The 25273-nt window shown below is 40.2% G+C and overlaps 1 protein-coding gene and 1 long non-coding RNA gene across 2 annotated transcripts in view; one reads left to right on the top strand and one right to left on the bottom strand.

Moving 5' to 3' along the window:
* Window positions 1-8718: 8718 nt before the first annotated feature.
* Window positions 8719-17151, bottom strand: LOC132014153 (uncharacterized). Its single transcript, XR_009403227.1, has 3 exons — window positions 16958-17151; window positions 12486-12622; window positions 8719-8843 (listed from the first exon to the last, which is right to left on the bottom strand). It is a non-coding gene; the product is annotated as an uncharacterized LOC132014153 (long non-coding RNA).
* Window positions 16679-25273, top strand: part of PIP4P2 (phosphatidylinositol-4,5-bisphosphate 4-phosphatase 2) — a 54871-nt gene continuing 46276 nt past the window's right edge. The window contains exon 1 of the mRNA XM_059394836.1: window positions 16679-16975. Coding sequence (XP_059250819.1) covers window positions 16870-16975 — 106 coding nt within the window. The 5' untranslated portion in view covers window positions 16679-16869. The remainder of the gene's footprint in view (window positions 16976-25273) is intronic.

The following is a 25273-nucleotide window of genomic DNA, read 5'->3' as shown; positions in this document are numbered from 1 at the left end:
GGAGCAGGAGAAGCAGGCTCCCTGCCAAATAGGGAGCCCAATGCTGGGTTCCATCCCAGGACCCTGAAATCATGACCTGAGCTGAAGGCAGAGCTTAACTGAGGCACCCAGGTGCCCCGAGATTAAGGGGGTTTCTACAGTCTGTCCTCTCTCCATTTTCCAAATATTAAAATTCTTCTATAATAATAGAAAAAATAGAAAATGTTATTAAAATAATACAATAAAATAATTAAGTTTTTGAAAAATTAGTAGGCTCACTTGAGGTTGGATTTTTAGAACAGGAAATTTTACCTTTTTTTTTTTTTTTTAACTTCATGGCTGGTTTCTACATTTATATAACTTGTCTACCTACCTCTCCACTTGCCTACCTACCTGTCATCTGCATATCTATCCTCTACATCTGCCTGCCTATCCATCCGTCATCTGTACTTACTTTCCTCAGCTGGCTTTCTAAACAAGTTTGTTCTGTGTTTTGTGTTTTCTCTCATTTAGTTAATAGTTCTTGTGGTTATAAATGATTGCTGCCAGTCTTGTTTAGTAGACTTGGTATGTTCTTTGTAGAGAAGACACAGAGAATTTTCCAATAGTAAGAGTAACATTACTACAATTCCTTACCTCTCCAAGTGTAAACTTCTTCATGCGTATTTTGTTTAAATGTAGGAGCACTCTTATAGGCTTTTGAGTAATGGTGCATTTTAAAGCACATTTAGCTTGGAATTTCCACAGCAAATTTGTAAAAGACAAGCATGCAACTACCTACACCAAGAAATTCATTTCCCAATAAGCAGTTCATATTTGTTCAAATTAAACATGGAAGTTAAATTCAGTCCTGGAAGATAAATTCTTTCACTTGTCCAGATTGGTATTAGTAAAAAACCATTTGGAAAAGCAATCTGTTGCTCCAAGAAGCAATTTTATTTTCTCCAAAGAGATAAGATTAGTAATCAAAATATTGATATCAATAACAATGATTTTAGTGCAATCTGTGGCTCATATCATTTTCCAGTCCTCAATATTCCTTTATTCCATTACTTGCTAATACATCTAGATGCCATTCTTTTTTTTTTTTTTAAAGATTTTATTTATTAATTTGACAGAGAGAAATCACAAGTAGACGGAGAGGCAGCCAGAGAGAGAGGGAAGCAGGCTCTCCGCTGAGCAGAGAGCCCGATGCGGGACTCGATCCCAGGACCCTGAGATCATGACCCGAGCCGAAGGCAGCGGCTTAACCCACTGAGCCACCCAGGCGCCCTAGATGCCATTCTATTCACTGTTCTTTTCCCTTATTAGTAATAGCATTTTTAGCTGAGACTAAGTACATTATTTTCTAAGGTGTGACTGCTTAAGAATTAGATATTCCCTGGGGCACCAGGCTGGCTCAAAAGTCAGCAACTGACTCTTGATTTCAGCTCAGATCGTGATCCTGGGTGGTGAGATGGAGCCCTGTTGGGCTCTGTCTCAGTGAGGAGTCTGCTTCTCTCCCTCTTCCTTTCCCTCTGCCTCTCCCCTCACTCACATGCTCTCTCTCTCTCAAATAAATAAATAGATTTTTAAAAAAAAAGAATTAGAGCATCCCTTAACTGTGTTTTCATGGTGTTTTCTTCATATATCCATTAGTGCAGAAGTGGTTTAATTTTCTAAGGGTATGTCACACTCAATTGTAAACCCCTCAAAATTAGAAGTCATGCTTTATTCATTTATAATTTATTTATTTATTTGAGAGAAAATCGGGGTGAGGAGGGACAGAGAGAAAGGGAGAGAGAGAATCCTCAAGCAGACTCCCTGCTGAGCTTGTGGCCAAACAGGGGCTCCATCTCACAGCCCTGAGATCATGACCTGTGCCGAAATCAAGATTTGGATGCTTAACCAACTGAGCTATCCAGGGGCCCCCAGGGACATTTATATGTCCCCACACATAGGATGGTGCTTGGTGCAAAATAATCAATCAATGAGTGATTTTTATGATTGAAGTAAAGGGCAGATGATAAGAATAGCCATTCAGAGTAAACAAATCAAGCAGTGGTTGAATCTGAAACTCTCTCTAATATTATTGTAATGAAAGAATTTCAAATATTTAAAACTTTTATGTTATTTTACTAATCCTGGGAAGCATTTTGTATAGATTTATGTTCTAATCCTCTGGCTCATTAGAAATAGGAGAAAACTTAAAGGTAGACTGTTTAGAGCTTTTATGTTCTATTTTTATCAATTTTTCCTAAATGGGAATACATATCAATATCTTTAAGAGATATTTTCTACTTCTAGAAACAAAGAGTAAATCACATAAAAACGCAGGTCTTTCTTGTGTCAGCCCAACTAAAGGTTACCTATTTATCTCTGATTGTTACTCTGAGTTGAAGTTAATGGTATTTCTACAAGGGATTATGTATTTTATATGCAATAAAGAGTACTACTTTTGTTTTCATGTATTTTACTTTCTTTTAGTTTTTGTTTGTTTGGCATTGCTAATACAAAGTAGTCAGGAATTTAGTTAAGAATTGAGATTTTTGTCTGCAATACTAGACTCAGTTTAAGATTCAGCTAAGGAACCACTAACAGGATTTGCCTCTGTGTTATGGTGTGGAGAAGTCCTTCTGAGGAAGGTAGAATAGGGGCACACGATATCCTAAATCCCTGGGTATATGTTACCTTACATGACAAATGGGACTTTGCAAATGTGATTAAGTTAAGAATATTGAGATGGAAAGAATTTCCATGTATATAATCACAAGAGTCCTTATATGTGGATAAAAGCAGGAGAGGCAGAGTCAGATTTGAACATGCTGGTTTTGCAGCTGGAGGAAAAGGACACGAGTGAAGAGTGAAGGCATGTGGGTGTTTTCTAGGTGCTCTCTACTAGAAAAGGTGAGAAAATAGATTCTCCCCTGGAGCCTCCATGGAGGAACCAAGCAGCTCAGTTTTAGCCTAGTAAGAACCATTTTGGACTTCTGACCTTCAGAACTGTAAGATAATAATAGTTTTAATTTTTTTTAATTTGAAAAGAATGTATTGTGTGCTGTCTATAAAAGCAGAGTGTACACACTCACAACTAGTGAACAAAAAGCTACACTATCCTATTTGCACCGTTTTAAGCCACTAAATTGTTGGTAATTTGTTACAGCAGCAAAGCAAACTGATACACTTCCCTTACGTTATTCTACAAATGTGATATTACTGGGAAATAAAAAGTTCCTCCTGGGGCGCATGGGTGGCTCAGTGGGTTAAGCCGCTGCCTTCAGCTCAGGTCATGATCCCAGGGTCCTGGGATCGAGTCCCACATCAGGCTCCCTGCTGGGCAGGGAGCCTGCTTCTTCCTCTCTCTCTTTCAGCCTGCCTCTCCATCTACTTGTGATTTCTCTCTGTCAAATAAATAAATAAAATCTTTAAAAAAAAAAAAAAAGTTCCTCCTGTCATGCAGGCCAGAGACAGCTGCAGGGGACCAGTTAGTGTACATTAGTGTAGTGAGGGTGATTGGGTATCAGCAAGAATATGTGACATGAAAGGTCAGTGACAAAATAACTCAGGCAGACAGAACAGGATGCCTTGGAAAGACTGAATGACCTGAGGCATAACCTTAAGAATCAGATGACCCAAAGAGTAGCTTTGAAAGTAAAGGTCCAGTAAGACATGAGAAGGACAAGGCAAGAAATGGTACTCTGCTAACTCATGTATCATGTATTCTAGGTTTAACACGAAATGAGAAAAAATGAGGATGGCATTCTATCAGCAAAAGAATACAGTTTGATATTTCATGGGCTATAAATTTCAGAGCATATAAAGGAAGATCATACACAGACACAACATATATTGAAAAATAAGGCAGTCATTAAAAATATTTCCAACACAGGGCACCTGGGTGGCTCAGTTGGTTGGGCATCTGCCCATGCTCAGGTCATAATTCCAGGACCCTGGGATTGGGCCCCATGCTGGGTGCTCTGCTCAGTGGGGAGCCTGTTTCTCCCTCTCCCTCTGTCTGTCACTCTGCTGCTCATGCTCTTTCTGTCAAATAAGTGAATAAAATCTTTAAAAAATTTTTCAACACAGACAAAAATCAAAAGATGATAAATTAAGAAAACCATTTGCCTTATTTATTATATGTATTGAACTTTCAAAAGCTGACTGAGTATCAAGGGGATAGGTACTTCATTCAAGCTGTTGCAACAGAGAGAATATCCAAAGGGAGTGATTCCTGGAAAATGGGAGTTGAGGAATTGTATATAGCAAAGAAACAAAAGTGGCAACGTGTCAATTAAAAGTCTGGTGACTAATCAGGCAGGTCCTATAATCCTAAACTGCTGAGAAAAGGAGAGTCCCAGTCACCACAAGTGGGGTTAAAAAAAAATGGCTCTCAAGTCCTAGAGGGTAACTGACAATACACACCCCAAGATTTTTACAGGTGCATAGTCTTGGATCTAGACTTTCCATTCAAAGAATTTATCAGGAATAAATATTGGAAAAGTGTTCAAAGATTGACTGAAGTCATCCTCAACATCTGTCTTTCATATACTGCTTGAAATCCACCAGAAAATCCTGTTAGAAAACAGACATTCAGGGCGCCTGGGTGGCTCAGTGGGTTAAAGCTTCTGCCTTCGGCTCAGGTCATGATCCCAGGGTCCTGGGATTGAGGCCCGCATCGGGCTCTCTGCTCAGCTGGGAGCCTGCTTCCTCCTCTCTCTCTGCCTGCTTCTCTGCCTACTTGTGATCTCCGTCAGTCGAATAAATAAAAAAATCTTAAAAAAAAAAAAAAAAGAAAAAGAAAAAAGAAGAAAACAGACATGCAGATCAATGGAACAGAATAGAGAGGCCAGAAATGGACCCTCAACTCTATGGTCAACTAATCTTTGACAAAGCAGGAAGGAATGCCCAATGGGAAAAAGACAGCCTCTTCAACAAATGGTGTTGGGAAAATTGGACAGCCACATGCAGAAAAATGAAATTGGACCATTTCCTTACACCATACATGAAAATAGACTCAAAATGGATGAAGGACCTCAATGTGAGAAAGGAATCAATCCAAATCCTTGAGAACACAGACAGCAACCTCTTGGACAACAGCAGCAACATCTTCCTAGGAACATCACCAAAGGCAAGGGAAGCAAGGGCAAAAATGAACTATTGGGATTTTATCAGGATCAAAAGCTTTTGCACAGCAAAGGAAACAGTTAACAAAACCAAAAGACAACTGACAGAATGGGAGAAGATATTTGCAAACAATATATCAGATAAAGGGCTAGTGCCCAAAATTTATAAAGAACTTAGCAAACTCAACACCCAAAGAACAAATAATCCAATCAAGAAATGGGCAGAAGACATGAACAGACATTTCGGCAAAGACATCCATATGGCCAACAGACACATGAAAAAGTGCTCCACATCACTTGGCATCAGGGAAATACAAATCAAAATCACAATGAGATATCACCTCACATCAGTCAGAATGGCTAAAATTAAATCAGGAAAGGACACATGCTGGTGAGGATGAAGAGAAAGGGGAACCCTCCTACACTGTTGGTGGGAATGCAAACTGGTGCGGCCACTCTGGAAAATAGCATGGAGGTTCCTCAAAAAGTTGAAAATAGAGCTACCCTATAAGCCAGCAATGGCACTACTGGGTATTTACTCTGAAGATACAAATGTAGTGATCCAAAGGGGCACATGCCTCCAAATGTTTATAGCAGCAATGTCCACAATAGCCAAACTATGGAAAGAACCTAGATGTCCATCAACAGATGAATGGATAAAGAAGATGTGGTATACATATACAATGGAATACTATGCAGCCATCAAGAGAAAGAAACTCTTGCTATTTGCAATGACATGGATGGAACTAGAGGGCATTATGCTAAGCAAAATAAGTCAATCAGAGAAAGACAATTTTCATATGAGCTCTCTGATATTAGGAATTTGAGAGGCAGGGCAGGAGGTGGTTGGGGGTAGAAAGGGAAAAAATGAAACAAGAGGGGATCGGGAGGGATACAAACCATTAGAGACTCTTAATCTCAGGAAACAAACTGAGGGTTGCTGGGGGATGGTGGGGTAAGGATAAGGTGGCTAGGTAATGGACTTTGGGGAGGGTATGTGCTATGGTGAGTGTTGTGAAATGTGTAATCCCCGGGGCAAATAATATACGTTAATTAAAAAATAAATAATTAAAAGAAAAAATAAAATCCTGTTATACTGATCTTCACAATATATCCAGAATCTGACCCCTTCTTTCCAAAAAGGTAGGGATGAGTGCGGCAGTGGGTGTTGGAGAAAGTGAGAGATTGGGAGGCGTGGTGGGAAAGGGGAGTATGGAGAGAGAGACAGGGGGAGAGAGAGAGAGAGCACGAAGAGGGAGAGAGAGAGAGAGAGATTTGACCTGTTTTTAGTCCATTACGTCCTTTTTTAGAATTATAACTCCAGGAAGGAATTGAGCGGAATGGATTACTCTCTTAGTACCAGGAGCACCAGGGTCAGTGTACACTCAAAGAAGAAAATTTTACATTTTTCCATACAGGAAAAAAATAAGTATATTTGCTATATAAAGATAAAGACATTCTTTATAACTCTTTCTATGTTTTCCTTTGTAAGGGAAAACACCTCCTACCATAATAAATAAACTCTGAAATTTCAGTGGCTTTTAACACAATAAAGTACATTTCTTTCTCACAAAATGCTTCAAAAACCATTGTTCTTGGTGGGCAACTCTGCTGTAAGGAAGTGATTTAGTGTCTCAAGGTCCTTCCTTCTTTTCCCATTTTCAACATGTGATCCCACGGTTTCCTTGGGGTCATTTCCTGCAATCTATCTTAGAAAGGAAAAGAGCTTTTGAGGATCTGAAAGGGAGGTTTTTATAAGCCAGGCTAAAAGTAGTCTGTATCATTTCTACAAACATTCCATTGCCAGAATTTGGACATACAACTATCGTTAAGTAAAAAGATGTCTGGGAAATATAATTTAGCTCAGTTTTTAGGAAGAAAAGGGAATCGGTTTGATCAATAACCTCATAAATGAAATTTTTAAGTGGTAATAGAAAAGATGAACTCCCCAGTGGAAAAATGGCCAATACCAATATTCAATATTCAATAATCATTAAGGATAAAGTTAAATAAGTTAAAAAACCTACTTTTAATATTAAACTATCAATATTAAAAATAATAGACCATGTTATTTTCCTAAGCTGCCGAGAAATAGTTCCAGTCACCACAAGTGGAGTTAAAAATGTTTTTGACTCCTAGAGGGCAACTGACAATACACACCCCAAGATTTTTTCATGTGCATAGTCTCTGATCTAGACTTGTCCATACAGGAAAAAAGTAAGTATATTTGCTATATAAAGATAAAGACATTCTTTATCAGAAAAGTGTTCAAAGATTAATTGAAGTTATCCCCAACATCTGTTTTTCATACACTGCATGAAATCCATCAGGAAATCCTGTAAGGTTGACCTTCACATATACCCAGAATCTGACACCTTCTTTCCACCTTTACTCCTTCTTTCTTGCCTATAGTCTAATTTTAACACAAGTAGCCATTGTGATCCTTTTATTTTTTTATTATTTATTTATTTTTCATTGTGATCCTTTTAAAACCTATGTCATATCAAGTCCTTCCTCTACCCTAGGCCTCCAAGAGCTCCAGAACCAAACTGGTTGCTTATGATCTGTCCCACCTGGGCCAACGTCAAACTTCTCTGATCTCATCTTTTGTTCCCCCACCCCACTGCCACTCCCCTGCTCACTTTGTTCAGGCTGCAAAGACTTCCTTGCTGTTCCCGCATATGCCAAGTGTGGTCCCTCCTCAGGAACTTGCTGTTCACTGTCCACATTTCTGCTCAGATACAGTGAAGCCTACGTAATTCCTCTGTGCAAAAAAGCAATGTGCCCTCTCCATCTCTCTCCTCCTTCCCCTTACGCTGCTTGATTTTCCCCCATAACGTTTTATCACCATCTAATGCATTATATATCCTTGTTCAATTGAGTGTTACTGGTATTCTGCTTTAATGGGGTAAGGGGTTTTATAACGCCTAGAACAGTGCCTGGCACATGGTAGACATTCAACAGATATTTGCTGAATGACTGAATAAAATGCGGCAAAAATTCTGAAACATCAAAAAAATATATAGGACTGGTTATGTAAACTGGGATGATGCTGTGAAGAGTCAGACAGTCAGAGAAGACAGAATCAAAACCCTAGATGTGCAGGAAATAAAACTAAAAATGTGGTTTTGTATTTCATAGGAGGAAACTCTGGGAATACCAATTTCTAAAGAGGTAACGGTTATTTTTCTTACCCAACTGGTTTCTGAAACCATACGAATGGGAAGTTTCTCATCATAAAATGTATTTTAACATTTGTCAACTGCTTCTCTGGTCTCAAATAGGTTTTTCTGTGAACATGGGTGTCTCTGAGGGCTGAGAGGATTTTTAAAGATTTTTTAAAAAAAATTATTTACTTGACATAGAGATAGAACACAGGTAGGCAGAGCAGCAGGCAGAGGGAGAAGCAGGCTCTCCACTGAGCTCTCCACATCTCCTGATGTGGGGCTCAACGCAGGGCTCATTCCCAGACCCTGGGATCATGACCTGAGCCGAAGGCAGACACTTAGCCACTGAGCCACCCAGGTGCCCCGCCGAGAGGATTTTTAAAAAGCAATCTTATTCTTTGCAGATTATCTTAGTCCGTTGGAGTGGCCATAAGAAAATGCTACAAACTGCTTGGTTTAAACAGCAGACTTTTATTTTCTCACAGTTATGAAAGATGGAAGTCCAAGATCAAGGTCCAATAGGGCTCAATTTCTGGTGAGGACTCTCTTTCCAGCTTGCAGATGGCTGCCTCCTCACTCTGTCCTCAGCTGGGCTCTTGTCAGTGCAGATTCATCGAAAGAGACAGAGAGAGAGCAAGCATATATGAGTGAGCACAAGTTCTCTGGGGTCTCTTTTTATACAGTCATCAATCCTGTTGGATTAGGGCCCCATTGTTATGCCCTTATTTAACCTTAATTACCTCTTCAATGCCCTATCTCATCTTTGTAGTCCCAGCATTTAGTACCAGATACTTGCATTTCTTAGTCAAAATGTTTTAGTCAGGGAGAGCTTGAATTTGGAGCAACAGTCATGTATTTTTCCTTATCTATCTATCTATCCATCCATCCATCCATCCAACTTATTAAACAAACTTAACTCAATGAGGTATAAATTAAGAAATGCTGTTCCTAACACGGCCATTTTAAATTCTCCCTTGCCTCCTATAACAGATTTCTTCTCACCTCTGGGGTTGATTCTATAACTTCCTGGTCAATTTCAGTGATTAAAGTCCATTCAGTCTATAACTCTAATTTCATATCCAAATAAGAGATTTCCTTCTGTCTGTCATCTGCTAGCATTGTGGTTTAAAAGACCTGAAATGGGGAGGGAATATACTTCTCTTCATTCTCATTTTTCTACCTTGGGGAAAAGAATGTAGTTTACCTCTAGGCTTCAGGTGTTTTCTTCCTTTTTTAGTTCCAAGCTTCTCCAGGGAGTGGACACAGGGAGGAAGGAGTTAGAGGGATTCAAGCAGCCACTATAGTGTTCCTTGGGCTGTTTGGCACTAACTGTTGGACACACTACCTGGCCATTGACAATGGTCTCTCCATGGCAGGTACTGGATTTCCAAAGTAGGCACAGACATGAGTTCTTTTTTTTTCTTTTTTCTTTTTCTTTTTTTTAAAAGAAGACTTCATTTTTAAAGTAATTTCTACACCTAACATGGAGTTTGAACTTACAACCCAAGATCAAGAGTTTCATGCTCCACTGACTAAGCCAGCCAGGTGCCCCTCATGGGAGTTCTTTAAGGCACTTCCCAGTCGACAGTGTCCTGTTTAAATTCTTCCGACTCTCCTCAGCTCTTGCGCTCAGTGGTATACCTTGTGGTTTCTTTCTTTTTCTTTTTTTTCTTCTTTTTTAAAGATTTTATTTATTTATTTGACAGACAGAGATCACAAGTAGGCAGAAAGGCCCGCAGAGAGAGAGGAGGAAGCAGGCTCCCCCCTGAGCAGAGAGCCCAATGCGGGGCTCCACCCCAGGACCCTGGGATCATGACCTGAGCCAAAGGCAGAGGCTTTAACCTACTGAGCCACCCAGCCACCCCTACCCTGTGGTTTCTTGTCGGTGGGGGAATTTTTGCCCTGTAGTGATTTTTTTGTATTAGTGCCATGCTCACTTGACCCACCAGAAATTCATGTTCTCATCAAAGCAGAGGTGATCACTGAGCTACACCATAAGCCCTTCTGTTTGTTCTGCCATCATTCACCAATTCATTTTTTTCCAGTTCATGAAAACTTTAGGAAGATGGACTAACCCATTTCCTAATTTGATGTACAACTGGAAATGAGGTGCTGTTTTCCTTTTATACAGGTACCCCCAGATTTTGCAAGTAATTCTCTTAGAACCTTTCCCACTTGGCTTTTCGGAAAGGGGTAGGAAAAAGCCACAACAGAACTTCCTAGGCCAACAATTTATGACTCCAGTAATTCTCATTTTTCTCCTTCTTCTCTGGCTTATATGGGTTCAGGGTCTTTGTGGTTATTGAGGGACCAGTTGGGCTAAATTAGCATGTGCAAGTACTGATCGCTTCTTTGTCCTCAACTTGGACCCTGGCTATCAGTTCTGGGTCAACAGGGAAAGTTCTACACAAGTTCAGGTCACATATCCTCTACAGAACTTTGCATTTCAGTCTTCCCTTTTGGAGGGTGCTTATAGAGCTTGTGTCTTACTTTACACTTACTAGCATCCTCTGAGATGTAGGACAGCTATCCCTCATCTTGCTGATGAAACTGAGACAGAGACAGGCAATCTAGGACTAATTAATTGGAAACAAATTCCTCTGTAACTGCAGTCAAGTCTACAACCCTCCTTAACTGTTTTTTGCAAAATGTTGCACCTTTTACAACTCCAGAACATGGCCTTGTTCTTTCAGTTAGAACTTGGTCTGCTGGAGAAGTAAACAAAAATCCTTGGAGCTGAAGGTAAAACTTTTTAGCCTAAGCGTAGTAGAGTATCCATCCTTCAAACTTCCCTCACCTCACCTAGCAACCAAGTTTCTTGCCTCCCCGAGGCACAAAATAACTAAGGGGCATTCATATTGCATTCTGCATTATTATACATACTACACTACGACAGCACATTTAGTAAAAATCTAAATCCCTGTTTCCCTGAACCTGACAGTGTCCCTCAAATTTTTTAGTAGGCATTTCCAAAAGACCTGGGAAACTTTGTGCTTAAATACAATGCCCTCAGGCCTGCTGAGATGCTCCAGAGTTCTTGTATTAAGCAAGCAGACTACACACGGAGATGCTACCCTATATATATATAACTACAAGGTAAGTATAATGACTTAGTGAATTAAAAATATAAACATAGGAGCGCCTGGGTGGCTCAGTGGGTTAAAGCCTATGCCTTCGGCTCAGGTCATGATCTCAGGGTCCTGGGATCAAGTCCCGCATCGGGCTCTCTGCTCAGCAGCGAGCCTGCTTCCTCCTCTCTATCTGCCTTCCTCTCTGCCTACTTGTGATCTCTGCCTGTCAAATAAATAAATAAAATCTTTAAAAAAAATATAAACATGTTTATATGTCACTGGACATATAAACATGTCCAGGGGTGCCTGGCTGGTTCAGATGGTAGAGTGTGTGACTCTTGATATTGGAGTCATGAGTTCAAGCCCCACATTGGGCCTAGAGCTTCCTTTAAATAAATAATAAAATAAATTGATTAATTAACATAATTTATAAATATATATAATATACAAATATATATAAATGTATACACACACTCCAGACCATTGTACTTTTTTAGCTTAATCCAGTGATGCTTATCCCCTGATTTCCCTTCTAATAGAGTTAAAAAGAGAGAGTAGCAAAAAAAGCTTATATTTATAGTTGCCAGGCAGTGATAATTATATTCCATACATTTTCTCTTTCAATTATCATAAATACCCCACAAGGTAGGTATTTTTTTTTGTTTTGTTGTTGTTGTTCTACAGACTAATTACACAAATGAGGTATAGAGAAGTTAAGCTAACTTAACCAAGATCACCACTTAGAGGTACTGAATTCAAATTATATAGAATTGTATTCAAATATAATTGATTTCCAAGAGCGGACTACCCCAGCACAGAGGAGAAAGACTGAGAGATCAAGATGACAGAGTGGAGGAAGCATTCTGATATGCACTGAGAAAAGCACTTATAACTCTTGTGATAAATATTTAATATGAACATACTTTACATCACATAGATATTCATAAAATACACTCCTTGGGACTTTAAAATTTCGATTTGAACTTCTACCCCAAAGCATGGTGTTTCTTGAAGAGCTCTCTTTTGTCCTTCTTGGTGCTTTTCTTACATCAGATATTGTTTTAGCTGTGATAGGTCACTGTATAACGACACCTCCCTGCATTATGCCCCCCTGTATTGATATGCCCCAATTCCCATCAAGAGACTCAATTTATCCCTCTGCTCACCTGAATGTGGGCTGGCCTTACGACTTGCTCCGACCAATAGAAAGTGATAGAAGTAACCTTGTACCTGTTCCAGAACTTGGGACTCCTGAGGCTTTGGCAGCATCTGCCTTTGCCCTCTGGGAAACGTTATTCTGAAACTGCCACACAAGAAAGAAGCCCGGATGAAAGCGAGTTTGGAGAGAGAGAGGTTCAGGCACCCAGCTTTCTCAGCTGAGCTCAGTCCGCAGCTGAACCACCAGCTGAATGCACCTTTCTGAAAAATAATATCTTTATTTTAATCCCTAAGTTTTAGGATGATGATTCTTCCAAAGCAATAGATAAACCAGACAAAGTGGGATCAGAAGTACAAAATAATAGACTAATCCGACAAATTGGTAAAGTATAAAGCGAGATGAATGTAACAGAAATTAGTATTGTTCTAACAAAATCCAAAGCACATGGCAGTCTTTAGGGCCAGGCAGCAGGTGAATGCTGAAAAGGGCAGAGAGGAGACTGTTGGTGCAAGCTAGGAAAGAAAGCAGGGAGGAAATTGCTGCTGGAGACCAGAGGACAGAGGTGGACCAATTAACTGTTGCCTGTGGTACCTTGGAAGGTAGTAAAGGTACTTAATGAACTTGTTGATCTCACTAACATCATTTCCTTGTAGAATACAGAAAGTAACAATTAGCTTCTTTCAGCTGTTTGGTGGGAGGTCGCATTTTTCTATTGCTGCCATAAAAAATTACAACAAACTCAGCAGCTTAAACAACATCAGTGTATTATTTTATAGTTCTGTCAAAATCCCAAGACAGTAAAAATTAAAACCAGATCAGTAGAATAGTATTTAGTTAGAGTTTATTGTACACAAAAGAACAGTTCACGAATGGGGCGCCTGGGTGGCTCAGTCTGTTAAATGCCCAACTCTTGGTTTAGGCTCAGGTCTTGATCTCAGGGTTCTGGGATCTAGCCCAGGCAGGATCCGCACTCAGTAGGGAGTCTGCTTGAGGATTTCACTCCCTCTTCCTCTGCACCCTCCCTCCCTGCCCCTAATAAATGAATGAATCTCAAAAAAAAAAAAAAAAAAAAAGTTCATGACTGGGAGTCTTCAAATCCAACAGTGAGATGAAGCTCAGAGGCATGATGTTATTAGATGGCTTATAAAGTGGAAATGAGAAAAAAAAAAGTGGAAATGAGGAAGTTGCTTAATCTTTATAATGATTGATTATCACAATGGAAGTTGTCTAGGAAAAGAGGCCTCTGAGCCTCTAAATCTCTTTGGGCAGGAAGCAGGAGGCAAGCTGAAGGAGATAGAAGAATATGGGAGAAGTGTCATTGCTTGAAACCAGGAGCCTAGATCTGAAAAGGTACCACAGCTTTCACAATCCCCCTCTCACCCTCTTCAAATACTGCTTTGAGACTACCGGGCCTGTGGTATGGATCGGAAGACTAAATGCAGAGATGGGACAGAACAACCCTCCTGCCTTCCTCCCCTCCTCTCCTTTCCAAGCTGTTCCTGCTGAGAGAGCCCCTGGCCAATCTGCCAGCTAAATGAAGCTTCCTGAATAGAGGCCCAGGCAAGACCAATAGAATAACCACACAGCTAATCTATAGAATCGTGACAAATAATAAATTATGTTGTTTTAAGTCACTGGATTGTGGTATAGCTCAGTAATAGATAGCTGGAATTGTAGCTTAAGTAGCTGAAGTAAGTAGTAAGATACTGTTTTACTGGCCCACACATCATCTGTTTATACTGTACTATTATTCCAAAGGACACATTACCTCATCCCCTGAGTAGAGATGGAAACATCTCATAATCATAAAATGCCTTGGAGTGAGATGAGTATTATTTAATGTTTCTTTCTTTCTTTCTTTCTTTTTTTTTTAAGATTTTATTATTTATTTGACAGACAGAGGTCACAAGTAGGCAGAGAGGCAGGCGGAGAGAGAGGAAGGGAAGCAGGCTCCCCGCTGAGAAGAGATTTCCAGGACCTGAGCTGAAGGCAGAGGCTTTAACCCACTGAGCCACCCAGGCGCCCCTATTTAATGCCCCTATTTAATGTTTCTTGAGTAACCATGAACTATTATATTATTGTAAAACTAGAATGAAGTGATATTCACCTAATAAAAGTTTTTCCTTTTTATGAAACTTTGCATTGCTGCAAATATAATCTCAATATACTCTCTAACTTTCATAGTGTGAGTGATTTCCATGAGCCGAGTCGCCCTCTAATGAGCTCTGAAATGGACAGAGAAGCCATATAAAGAACTAAAGAAAGAACAAAAAATCCTTTATACCTGGGCAGTAAAGAAACCCCAGTTGCAGCGTTATAATGGAATAATGAAAACACTGGTCAGATGGCAAAACTGTCACCTTCATCGAAAAATCAAGAAATGCTCTATGTTTTTCCTGGTAACAATTTGCTTTAGTAAGACAATTTGGTTCTATGTAGGATTTCCTCATACACTCCTTTGCTTATTTTTTTGGCAAATGTGCATCCCCTACTTCTTAATGAGCCAGTCATTGTTAGATAAGGGAGACACAATAATGAATGAGTCATTTACAGTTTCTGACTCACAATGTCAGTTGGGAATAAAGGGTAGGTGGATAATGGAAATGTAAATACACTGTTCCCATAGTGTGATAGGTGACAGGACAGGACACCATAGTCATAGGATTTTGTGGATTCTTCTTAAGTTTCTTTAACTCAATAGCTTCCAGCCCACAATTGTAAAAAAACAAAACAAAAAAACCTGCTATTCATTTTGTAAACGGTTCATTTTTTGCAGGGGGTGCCTCATCTTGACCTCTCACTTTTTAGGTTCCTAGAGATTTAGAAATGCCCTTGGATGACATCATCCCGGGATCCTTATATGGTGTCGTCTTGATACTACTGACCCGTAAGAGATGCTGCATAGTAGAAAACATTATTCTTTGACTTTCCCTTAGGATTTCCAGCAGATGCCAAATGGATTTTTTTTTTTTTTTTTTTTTTTTGAGAAGAAAGAGTCTTCAGAGAGCAAAATGAAGACCCTTCTTAATGTAATATGAGAAGTAGTTTCAAATGTCTAAAGTCAGCTTTCCTCATACTCTTTGAAATCTACAGGGGGGATTTCAGCCTCATTTTTTGTTTGCTTTTGACTGTGCTACCACATAGACATCTGGAGGATCAAGACCATTCATTGCTCTACTTATTCATCTTTGTATACCCGGTAAGCACATAATACATGTTTGTTGAATGACTCAAAGAATCATTGAAGAAAAATGATCTTTTGAGACCTTCCCTGTTTTTCTATTGCATTTTTGTCAGGCATATTCAAAACTTTGATTTCTAAACCATTTTAGCAAACCACCAAAATAAGAAAAGAAAAACATAAACATGAAAGCTTGCTCATAACTATGACTAGCTTTTTCTTTTGTTTTTTACTCACTTTTACATGTGAAAGATTATTTTAAAACACTAGCTCAAAAAAAAAAAAAAAAAAAAAAAACCAACCCCAAAACATTTTTTAAATTGGCCTACATCATTCATAAACTTCCTTTTTGTATAAGGTGTCAGGGACAATATAGTCCAAAAACAAAACTAAAAGGGCAACGTATTTTGTCAACTTAACTTGTAATAGCCAACAAACTCTGCATCCTTTCGATAAGGTACTGTTACTAGAATGCCAAACACATATTTAAAAACAAGGACAAGGAAGGAATGGCACTACGCTTGCAGAAATTTATTTCCTCTCAGACAACAGATGTGGAGAAGTGATTTTCTAACCAAAAAAGCAGCCCCCAAGAAGGAATTGATAACCCTAGGAATAAGCTTTCTTGGATAATTGCTGCAAAGTTGGCAAGCACAGAATCCCTCCTCCTGCCCCCTCCAGGAGCTAAACTTGAGATCTGTGTGTGCTGTAGTTTTTCTGTAATCAAGTCACAGGCCTTTTCCTCTTACCCCCTTTCAGTTTGCTCCTTACGGTTCTTCCCCTTTTCCTCGTTAGTTAAGGAAACGCAAAGTACAAAGAGAGGGGAGAGTTGCAACCCCCTACCTCTCGCTTCCTCCATCCCCCCGTTCGGTCACTCCGCACCTTCCCTTCCCCGCCTTTCCCGGGCAGCCCTACTGTGTTCCCCGGCTCCTCCTCCTCCCCTTCTCCCCTCCTCCCCTCTCCCGGGATCCTTCTTTCTTCCTCCCCTCCCCTCCCCCAGACAGGCTTCCCTAGCGCGCTTCCCTTCCCCCGCCTCCCGAACCCGCACCCTCCCCTCCCCCAGCCTCCTGCCTTGTGACACATCCCGGGTCCTCCCGGAGGCGGCAGCAGCGGCAGCAGCAGCAGCGGCAGCAGCAGTAGCCACCACCTCCGCGGGAGCCGCAACCCCCGGCTCAGCCTGCCCCCCGGCCCCGCAGCTGCCGCAGCAGTCATGGCTGCTGATGGGGTGGACGAACGCTCGCCTCTGCTGTCAGCATCCCATTCGGGAAATGTCACCCCCACGGCCCCGCCGTACTTACAGGAAAGCAGCCCCAGAGGTAAGGCCAGCGTGGACCTTTCTACTTCGTAAGGAAAAGCCTAGAATGTTAAAGACCCGGGAGCTCTAGCTCCGAGGTGGAGGCGATCCTCTCACTTGGGCTGGGAGAGAGGGATGCTGACTGCGCCTTCCCGAGCCAGCGCCTGCTTGCCTGAGAGCTTCCCCGCAGGGCTTTTGGTGGGGTAGGGTGGGGTGTGAGCGTGGGGCGTGAGCGTTGAGTGTGTGCGTGTGTATTTCACCCCTTCTCACCCTCTGGGGTGTGTGTCTGTATGTGTGTTTCACCACTTCTTACCCAGGGGTACAGGATGTGACATGAATATCCCAGGCTGGGCTTTACCGTTTCAGAGAGCCCCTAAGTGCCGCTGGAGGAGGTGCAGATCTTTCACGATCATTCATAAATCCTTTCAGATGGCTGAGAAACCCCTAGTACTGCTCACCTTGGGATCTGCCCTTGAAAGGGCTTAGCTTGAAAAATATGCATAGGCTACTATCCGCTCTCCCCCGCCCCCCATGCTCTGTTAAATCAGGGAATTGTCTTACCAAAAGGAATAGAATTAATCAATATACCTAATATGTCTGAAATTTCTGCCCTTCCTTATTACTCCCTTTTCTTAGGAGTATGGGTGGCTCAGTGGGTTAGGAGTATGTGTTAGCTTTCGTGGGGAATGAAGAAGCATAGAGAGGAAGATGTAATATTTTTGAGCATATCTGGGTGAGACTGAAATGAACTTACTTCTAAAAGTAACCCAAGTTAATACTTCTATTTATTTCGCTTCTCAAGATGGAATCCAAAAAGATTTGACAGCTCATGGATCTGAAGAAGTGTGTGTGTGTGTGTGTGTGTGTGTGTGTGTGTGTGTGTGTGAGAGTGTGGTGGGGGTTGTTAGCAAACTATTCAAAAGATTTATCTTTGTTCTAAGCCTTCTAGTGGCTTCTATAGTAGAAAGAAGGTGGAGGCAGGATTTATAGAAAAGGGAAGGCAAGGCTTGAAAAAACCACTTAGAGTTGTGAGAAGAATGGTCAAATATGGCACTTGAAAATGTAGCTTAAGTGCATCTCTCTCTCTTTTTGGCTGAATATGAGAGGAGTTTAAAAACCCAAGGAGACAAATGGTAATGCTTTTGAAAATATAGGCAGATCGTGTTTCTTGTAACGCAACTTTTTCTAAGTTCAAGTCTGGAATTGGAGCCAGTTGTAGAGCAGGTTGAACTTGATTTGTATTTAAAATTTCCATTTCATGTATAACAACTTTAAAAGGAACAATCTAGGTCTTAATCAACACCTAACAAGAAACAGGACAAAGGAAAAAGATGTTTAGCTGTGAATAATTCAGTGTGATCAATGAGTTGAGAAGTAAGGTGCAAAGTGGAACAGAGACTCACCTACAGAAACCCACAAGTCCTGTTTGTATTAAACTTCTGTCAAAGGATATCAGTTGGGGGAATTTCCTTTAATGCAGAAATTTGATAACTAATTTTGATAACTAATTTGATAACTAAATTTGATAACTAATTTTTCACTGTTATCTAAATTGGATGGTCTAGGATAAGTTTAAATACTTATAAATGAGTGTTTCAACTTCATTAAATCACCCTTAAAGGCAAAAATATTTGCCATTTATTAAAAGACAAAGTTTGGATTTAAGCAACTGTCCTATAATAGATTTTAATGCCTTCTATCTATGTCTTTGTTTTTGTGTTTTTAGTCATAGTGGCTAAATTATTCCCCCAAAATATTCATGCTCATGGACCTGTTTATGGGTTTCTTTATCATTTGCCATATATTTGACTAATCTGATAAGACCCCCTCAAACTACACAATAAGGTACAAATTGCAGTTCAGCCCCTGAGAAAAAAAGTTTCATTCCAGATAGTTAAATAACTGAAGAAATTCAATGTATTAAAGAACAAAATTCAACTGAGTACATTTTAAAGATCTTATGGGCTTTATTTGATTCGTGACACTAAAGCATCCCATCCAGCCAGCCGATAGAAAGGAGCTCTAAAAAGGTGAGCTAAATGAAAGACTTCCTGAGGCAGAAGAGAGTGGGGAAAAGGAAGTTATACTGGCAAAAAAGTGGATTGTTTGTGGGAAGATCACTTTCCTTTAGGGCATGGCAGTGGTCTATCAGGCACATGACCTCACTAGTGCTAATAAGGTAGTTCCTGACTGACTTGAAGAGTTGCTTCCTGGGAGAAGTCAAAGTGTAACTAAGTCTCTCTGGTTGGTAAGATGGAGCTTAGCACAGTGCCTCCATTTTGAGCCTGTTCTCTTGTTTTTAACAAGTGATTTAGCAAAAAGCCCTTTCTGCTTTATGGTAGACTATACATATATATTTTTTAAACTGGTGAATAAGACAGGTTAGATGATTTAGATAATTATCTATATGATATGAACACTGAGTTCATCTGGCATAATACCTAGGAAGCAAGGAGCATAATTGAGATGTAAAGACATTTTATGAATTGACATTTTTGTCAGAATATCTTTTCTTGAATAACAAATAAGCATCTTCATAAATATTTTTGAGTAATACATAAGATCTGATTCTAGGAGACCAATATTATTTACTCCTTCACTGACTTCATTGACTTCATTGACTATGTGCCCCAGACTGCTCTAGGTCAACAAAACGGACCAAACCCATCCCTTCTTGGAGCCCATGTTGAGATGGGAAAAAAGAATCAAGAAACACAGGGCTGAATTACTACTGTAGGAAACACTCTGTTGCTAGACCAAATGTTTTCAGTAGTTGACAAGAATTAGAGTTGAGGGTTGGGATTCAAAAGACCAGAATAGAATGTACTTTTTGATAATGAACTTTGGTTTATAATACCATTCATAATTACACAGACTTTTTTTTTTAAGTAGCTAAGAGCCATAACTAGTGAATATTTTCTTCAGTTGAACCCTTGGCTATTTGTGTCACCACCTAAGAACAGGAATGTTAGCTCTTACTCTGAGATGAAATGTTCTATTTTATTTATTTATTTATTTTTTATTTTTATGTTTTTAAGATTTTTTAATTTATTTGTTAGAGAGAGTGAGAGAGACTGAGAGAGAGCATGAGCAAGGGGGAGGGGAAGAGGGGGAAGCAGGCTCCCCACTGAGCAAGAAGCCCAACACAGGACTCAGTCCCAGGACTCCGGGATCATGACCTGAGCCAAAGGCAGATGCTTAACCGACTGAGCCAACCAGGTGTCCTGAAACATTCCATTTTAAGTTAAAAGATGGTGAAGTGTTTATTTATAAACAGGTTATTGATAATGTAGTGGAAAGCAGTATTTTGCATTTGGTTTTAGCACAGTGAAAAACGTGTGTTCTGTGTAACAGTCCACCTGTGTTTCCAAGTGGAATGCTTCTAGTGGTCTTTACTGTCAGTATTGGATTCCTGTATAGAGTAGGAGATCACCTTTCCTATGACTAAAACACTCCATTTGGTACATGTGTCACCCTTTGTAAAGGCATAGAAATTAAAATCAAAGACAGTTTTAGGCTCATTTGAAGAAGAAGATTGAGGAGCATCTGCCTTTGGCTCAGGTCATGATCTCAGGGTCCTGGGATCGAGCCCCACATTGGGCTCTCTGCTGGGCAGGAGGCCTGCTTCTCCTTCTCCCACTCCCCCTGTTTGTGTTCCCTCTTTCACTGTCTCTGTCAAATAAATAAATAAAATCTCTCTAAAAAAGAAAGATTGGAAAAAATAGCACAAAACTTGCATAATTTGCTATATTTAATGGATTTGTTTATTATTTCATTTTACAAGTAGGATATGGCAAAAGAATATGACCGTTACATTGATAAGACTTCCTCTGTGAAAATAGTTTATATTTGGGGTTGTCTATTTATCTATGTATTTACTATGGTAATGTGATTATCTACTTCACTACAATTTTAAAGGAATTGTTATACAGAGACAGTTTCATTTACTTAGTTTATTTCTGTCATTCATTCAGCAAAGAAATATTTGAGTACTAGCCAAGCTCTGTGTGGTAGGATGGGAAAAACAGATATGACCTCTCTTCCAGTTTAATGGAGGATATTGAGACATAAATTACATAATCATTTGAACAAATGCAAAGTGCAGTGGGGTTGAGGATAGTGCCAGAAATGTATCCAGTGCCATGAAAGTATGTAATAAAAAGATTTAACCTGGTTAGGGAAGGCCAGAAAGCTTTCCTGAGACTTCATTGAGGTTTTTAAAGTTGAACTTGGCAAAGGCAGGGCCTGGGAGAACATTCTAGACTAAGAAAACAGTATGTACAAAAGCCTTTGGATGGATAGAGTATGGTAAGTATAAGGAACTGAAACAAGGCCAGTGTGGCTAAAGTGAAAGCACCAATAGGGAATATATTGCAACTCGGGATTGGAGAAGTGGGTGCGGTTGATATTCTCCAAGACCCGCCTCTCCCTCCAAAGAATCCTGCTTTTTGGTATTCAAGTCCTTGTGTAGGTCCCCTCGTTGATTTTGGACTGACCTTGTGATTCAATTTTGACTTATAGAATAAAGCAAAAGAGAGCTGAATGATTTTGGAGACTAGGTCATAAGAGGTCTTGCAGCTTTCGCCTTGGTCTCTTATAAAGTGCACCCTGAAGAAAGTAACTTGTCTTGTAAGAATTTGAATGCACTGAGACTACCTTGCTTTGAGGAATCCCTAACTGGGGAGGCTACATGGAGAGAGGGATGCCTGACCAGCTCTCAGACGTGTAAGTGAAGAAACCATATTGTTGGATGCCCAGCCCAGCTAGGCCTTCAGATGATTCCAACCCCAGCCAAATTTTTATTGTACCTGCGTGATAGAGTCTAGATGATTGCCATTCAGCTCAGGGGGAACAATCCACAGACTCATGAAAGGTAGTATTAAACTGTTGTTTTAAGTCACCAAGTTTTGGGGTGGTGTGTTCTGCACCAACAGAGGACCAGAACAATACGTATTGCTCAGTGCAGGCAGGGTATTTTTGGTCATGTTGAGAAATTTTGCCTTCAGCAAAGGGATGCTCTGGTTACATCATCATTATTATTATTAAAATTGAAATATAGCTGACACACAACGTTACATTCATTTTCGGTAAAGAACACAGTGATTAGTGTTTATGATATGCTATCTCACCACACATGTGGCTATCATCTGTCACCATACATTATGGAAGTACCATGGATTATATTCCCTGTGTCATACCTCTTATCCATGTGACTTATTCATTCCATAATTAGAAGCCTGTATCTACCACTTCCCTTTCTCCATTTTGCCCACCCTCCCTCAGAGCTCCCATCCTCTTCCCGCCGGCCTCCATCAGTTTGTTCTCTGTATTTATAGATCCGTTTTTACTATTTGTTTGTTTTTGTTTTTTTGTTTGTTTGTTTTTTTCAGATTCCATATAAAAGTGAGCTCATAAAGTATTTGTCTTTGTCTTATTTCACTTAGCATAATACTGTCTTGGTCCATCCATAATGTCATAAGTGGCAATATCTTGTTCTTTTTTTATGGCTGAATAATATTTGATTGTGTGTGTGTGTATACATACCACATCTTCCTTATCCATTCCTATGTTGATGGACACTTAGGTTGCTTCCGTATCTTAGCTATTGTGAATAATGCTGCAGTGAACATGGGAGTGCATATATTTTTTGGATTACTGTTTTCATTTTCTTTTGGTAAATACCCAGTAGTGGATGGAATTACTAGATCATATGCTATTTCTATTTTTAATTTTTTGAGAAACAATACTATTTTCCACAGTGGTTGCACCAACTTACATTCCCACCAACAATGCACGAGAGTTCCTTTTTCTCCACATCCTCACTAACACTTGTTGCTTCTGGTGTTTTAAATACTAACCTTACTGACAGGTGTAAGGTGATAGCTCATTGTGGTTTTGCTTTGCATTTCTCTGATGACTAGTAATGTTGATCATCTATTCATGTGCCTGTTGACCATCTGTATGTCTGTATGTCTTCTTTGGAAAAATGTCTGTTTTTTTTTTTTTTTTAAAGATTTATTTATTTATTTATTTGACAGCGATCACAAGTAGACAGAGAGGCAGGCAGAGAGAGAGAGGAAGGGAAGCAGGCTCCCCACCGAGCAGAGAGCCCGATGTGGGACTCGATCCCAGGACCCTGAGATCATGACCTGAGCCGAAGGCAGCGGCTTAACCCACTGAGCCACCCAGGCGCCCAAAATGTCTGTTTTTAAAATGTCTGTTTTTTAAAAGGATTTTATTTATTTGACAGAGAGCAAGCACAGACAGAGGGAGTGATGGAGGGAGAGAGAGAAGCAGGTTCCCCACTGAGCAGGGAGCCTAATGCCGTGTTTGATTCCAGGACTCTGGAAGCATAACCTGAACCGAAAGCAGACATCTAACCACTTGAGCCACTGAGGTGCTCTGGAAAAATGTCCTTTTTTTTTTTTTTAAGAAAAAGATTATTTATTTATTTGACAGAGATAGAGACACACACAGCGAGAGAGGGAACACAAGCAGGGGGAGTGAGAGAGGGAGAAGCAGATTTTCCACTGAGCAGAGAGCCCAATGTGGGGCTTGATCCCAGGCTCCCTGAATCATGGCCTGGGCCCAAGGCAGATGCTTGATGACTGAACCACCCAGGTGCCCCCAAATATCTATTTTTTATTTTTTAAATCAGTCTATTTCTGTATTAGAGAGTGAATGAGGGGAGCGATAGGTTGAGGATAGAATGAGGATAGATGGCTTGGGCGGCTACCGTCTGATTCACGCAGATCTGATAAGTCTGATTCATGCAGATCTGATAAACTGCTATGCAGCGTGGCTCCAGGCAGTGGTGGAGGTGGAGAGACAAGATGAAGTTACAAAAGTCAAGATGGCTTGTTGTGGATTGGCTGTGAGAGTAAGAGGAAAGCGGCAAGGCTATCTCCCAGAGTTCCAGTGTCCACAACCTGACGGTGTCATTGCCTATGCGGAGATGGAGAACACCAGAAGAGCATCAGGTTTTGGGGAACGCAGATCATGAGCTTAGTTTTAGCTAGGATACATTTAAGATGTTTTCAGATATCCAGGAAGAGATGGCAGATAGGCAATTGCTTCCACAGGTGTAGACCAGAGAAACGAGGCCCGGGCCAAAAAATAGAAAATTATGTTATTGACATATTGGTAACAGCTAAATATATGGATGTCAGTTCAGAACTTCCCAAGGCCCCACCCGATGTGCCATGCAATGTGCTGAGAGAACATACAAGGATTAAGATATGAGTTCTCCTCAGTTCTTAGAACAGCAGAGGCCTCCAGCTCTGCATGACTATAAATATATTGTCACTTTCTCTGGGTACTGAAATGTAAAAAAGTTTGGGGAGCTATGTATGAAACTACTTAGGGAGGCAAAATAAAATAAAAAGAAGAGAGCCCGGGCGCCTGGGTGGCTCAGTGGGTTAAGCTGCTGCCTTCGGCTCAGGTCATGATCTCAGGGTCGTGGGATCGAGTCCCGCATCGGGCTCTCTGCTCAGCGGGGAGCCTGCTTCCTCCTCTCTCTCTGCCTGCCTCTCTGCCTACTTGTGATCTCTCTCTGTCAAAAAAATAAATAAAATCTTTAAAAAAAAAAAAAAAAAAGAAGAGAGCTCTAGGATGGAGCTTTGAGAAACTCCCACATTCAACAACCAGTTAGAGGAAGATGAGTCTCCAAAGAGACTGAGAAGTAGCTTCCAGGCAGGTGGGAGGAAAACCGAAAGACTCTAATATCACAGAGTTGAGGAGAGAACACCTCCAAGAAAGAAGTGGTCAAACATGTCAAAAGCTGCAAAAAAGAGCAAATAGATAAGGACTCAAAAATGTCTTTTGAACTAGTGACCTCAGTGAGAGTTGTTTCTATGTGTTTATATTCAAATCCTTTGTAAAGAATTGAAGCAGTATTCATTTCCATCTAATGTAGTATTCTAATGTAGATTTACTTAGTTGTAAAATCAAAGCCACTTCACTTCCAAGAAGAGGCTAATAATATTCCCTTATTCTGAAACACTTGGGTTTCCTATGTAACATAATTAAAAGGGCCTTGTCCTTTTCTTTTCATCTTTGTTTTACTTTTTAAAAATGTATAAATTTGAAATTGCTTGATAAAATGTTTCCAGTGACTAGAAAATAAATTGGCTTCTGGTTTAAGAGATAAGTTATTTACTATGTACTCCTGTACTCCTCACTTAGAAACTGCATAGTAAATACGGTATATTTTTAGTGACCCTCTTCTGTCCTCTACCTGGAAAAAATCTAAAGTTAGAAGTGGTGCCATAAAGTGGGGCAAAGTCTCATTTCATTTAGAACTAAGTTCTGTACTAGACTA

The sequence above is a fragment of the Mustela nigripes genome, chromosome 3, assembly GCF_022355385.1.
Source record: "Mustela nigripes isolate SB6536 chromosome 3, MUSNIG.SB6536, whole genome shotgun sequence".
Lineage (NCBI taxonomy): Eukaryota > Metazoa > Chordata > Mammalia > Carnivora > Mustelidae > Mustela > Mustela nigripes.
The sequence above is the reverse complement of the archived record's forward strand: the minus strand, read 5'-3'. Positions and strand labels throughout refer to the sequence as shown.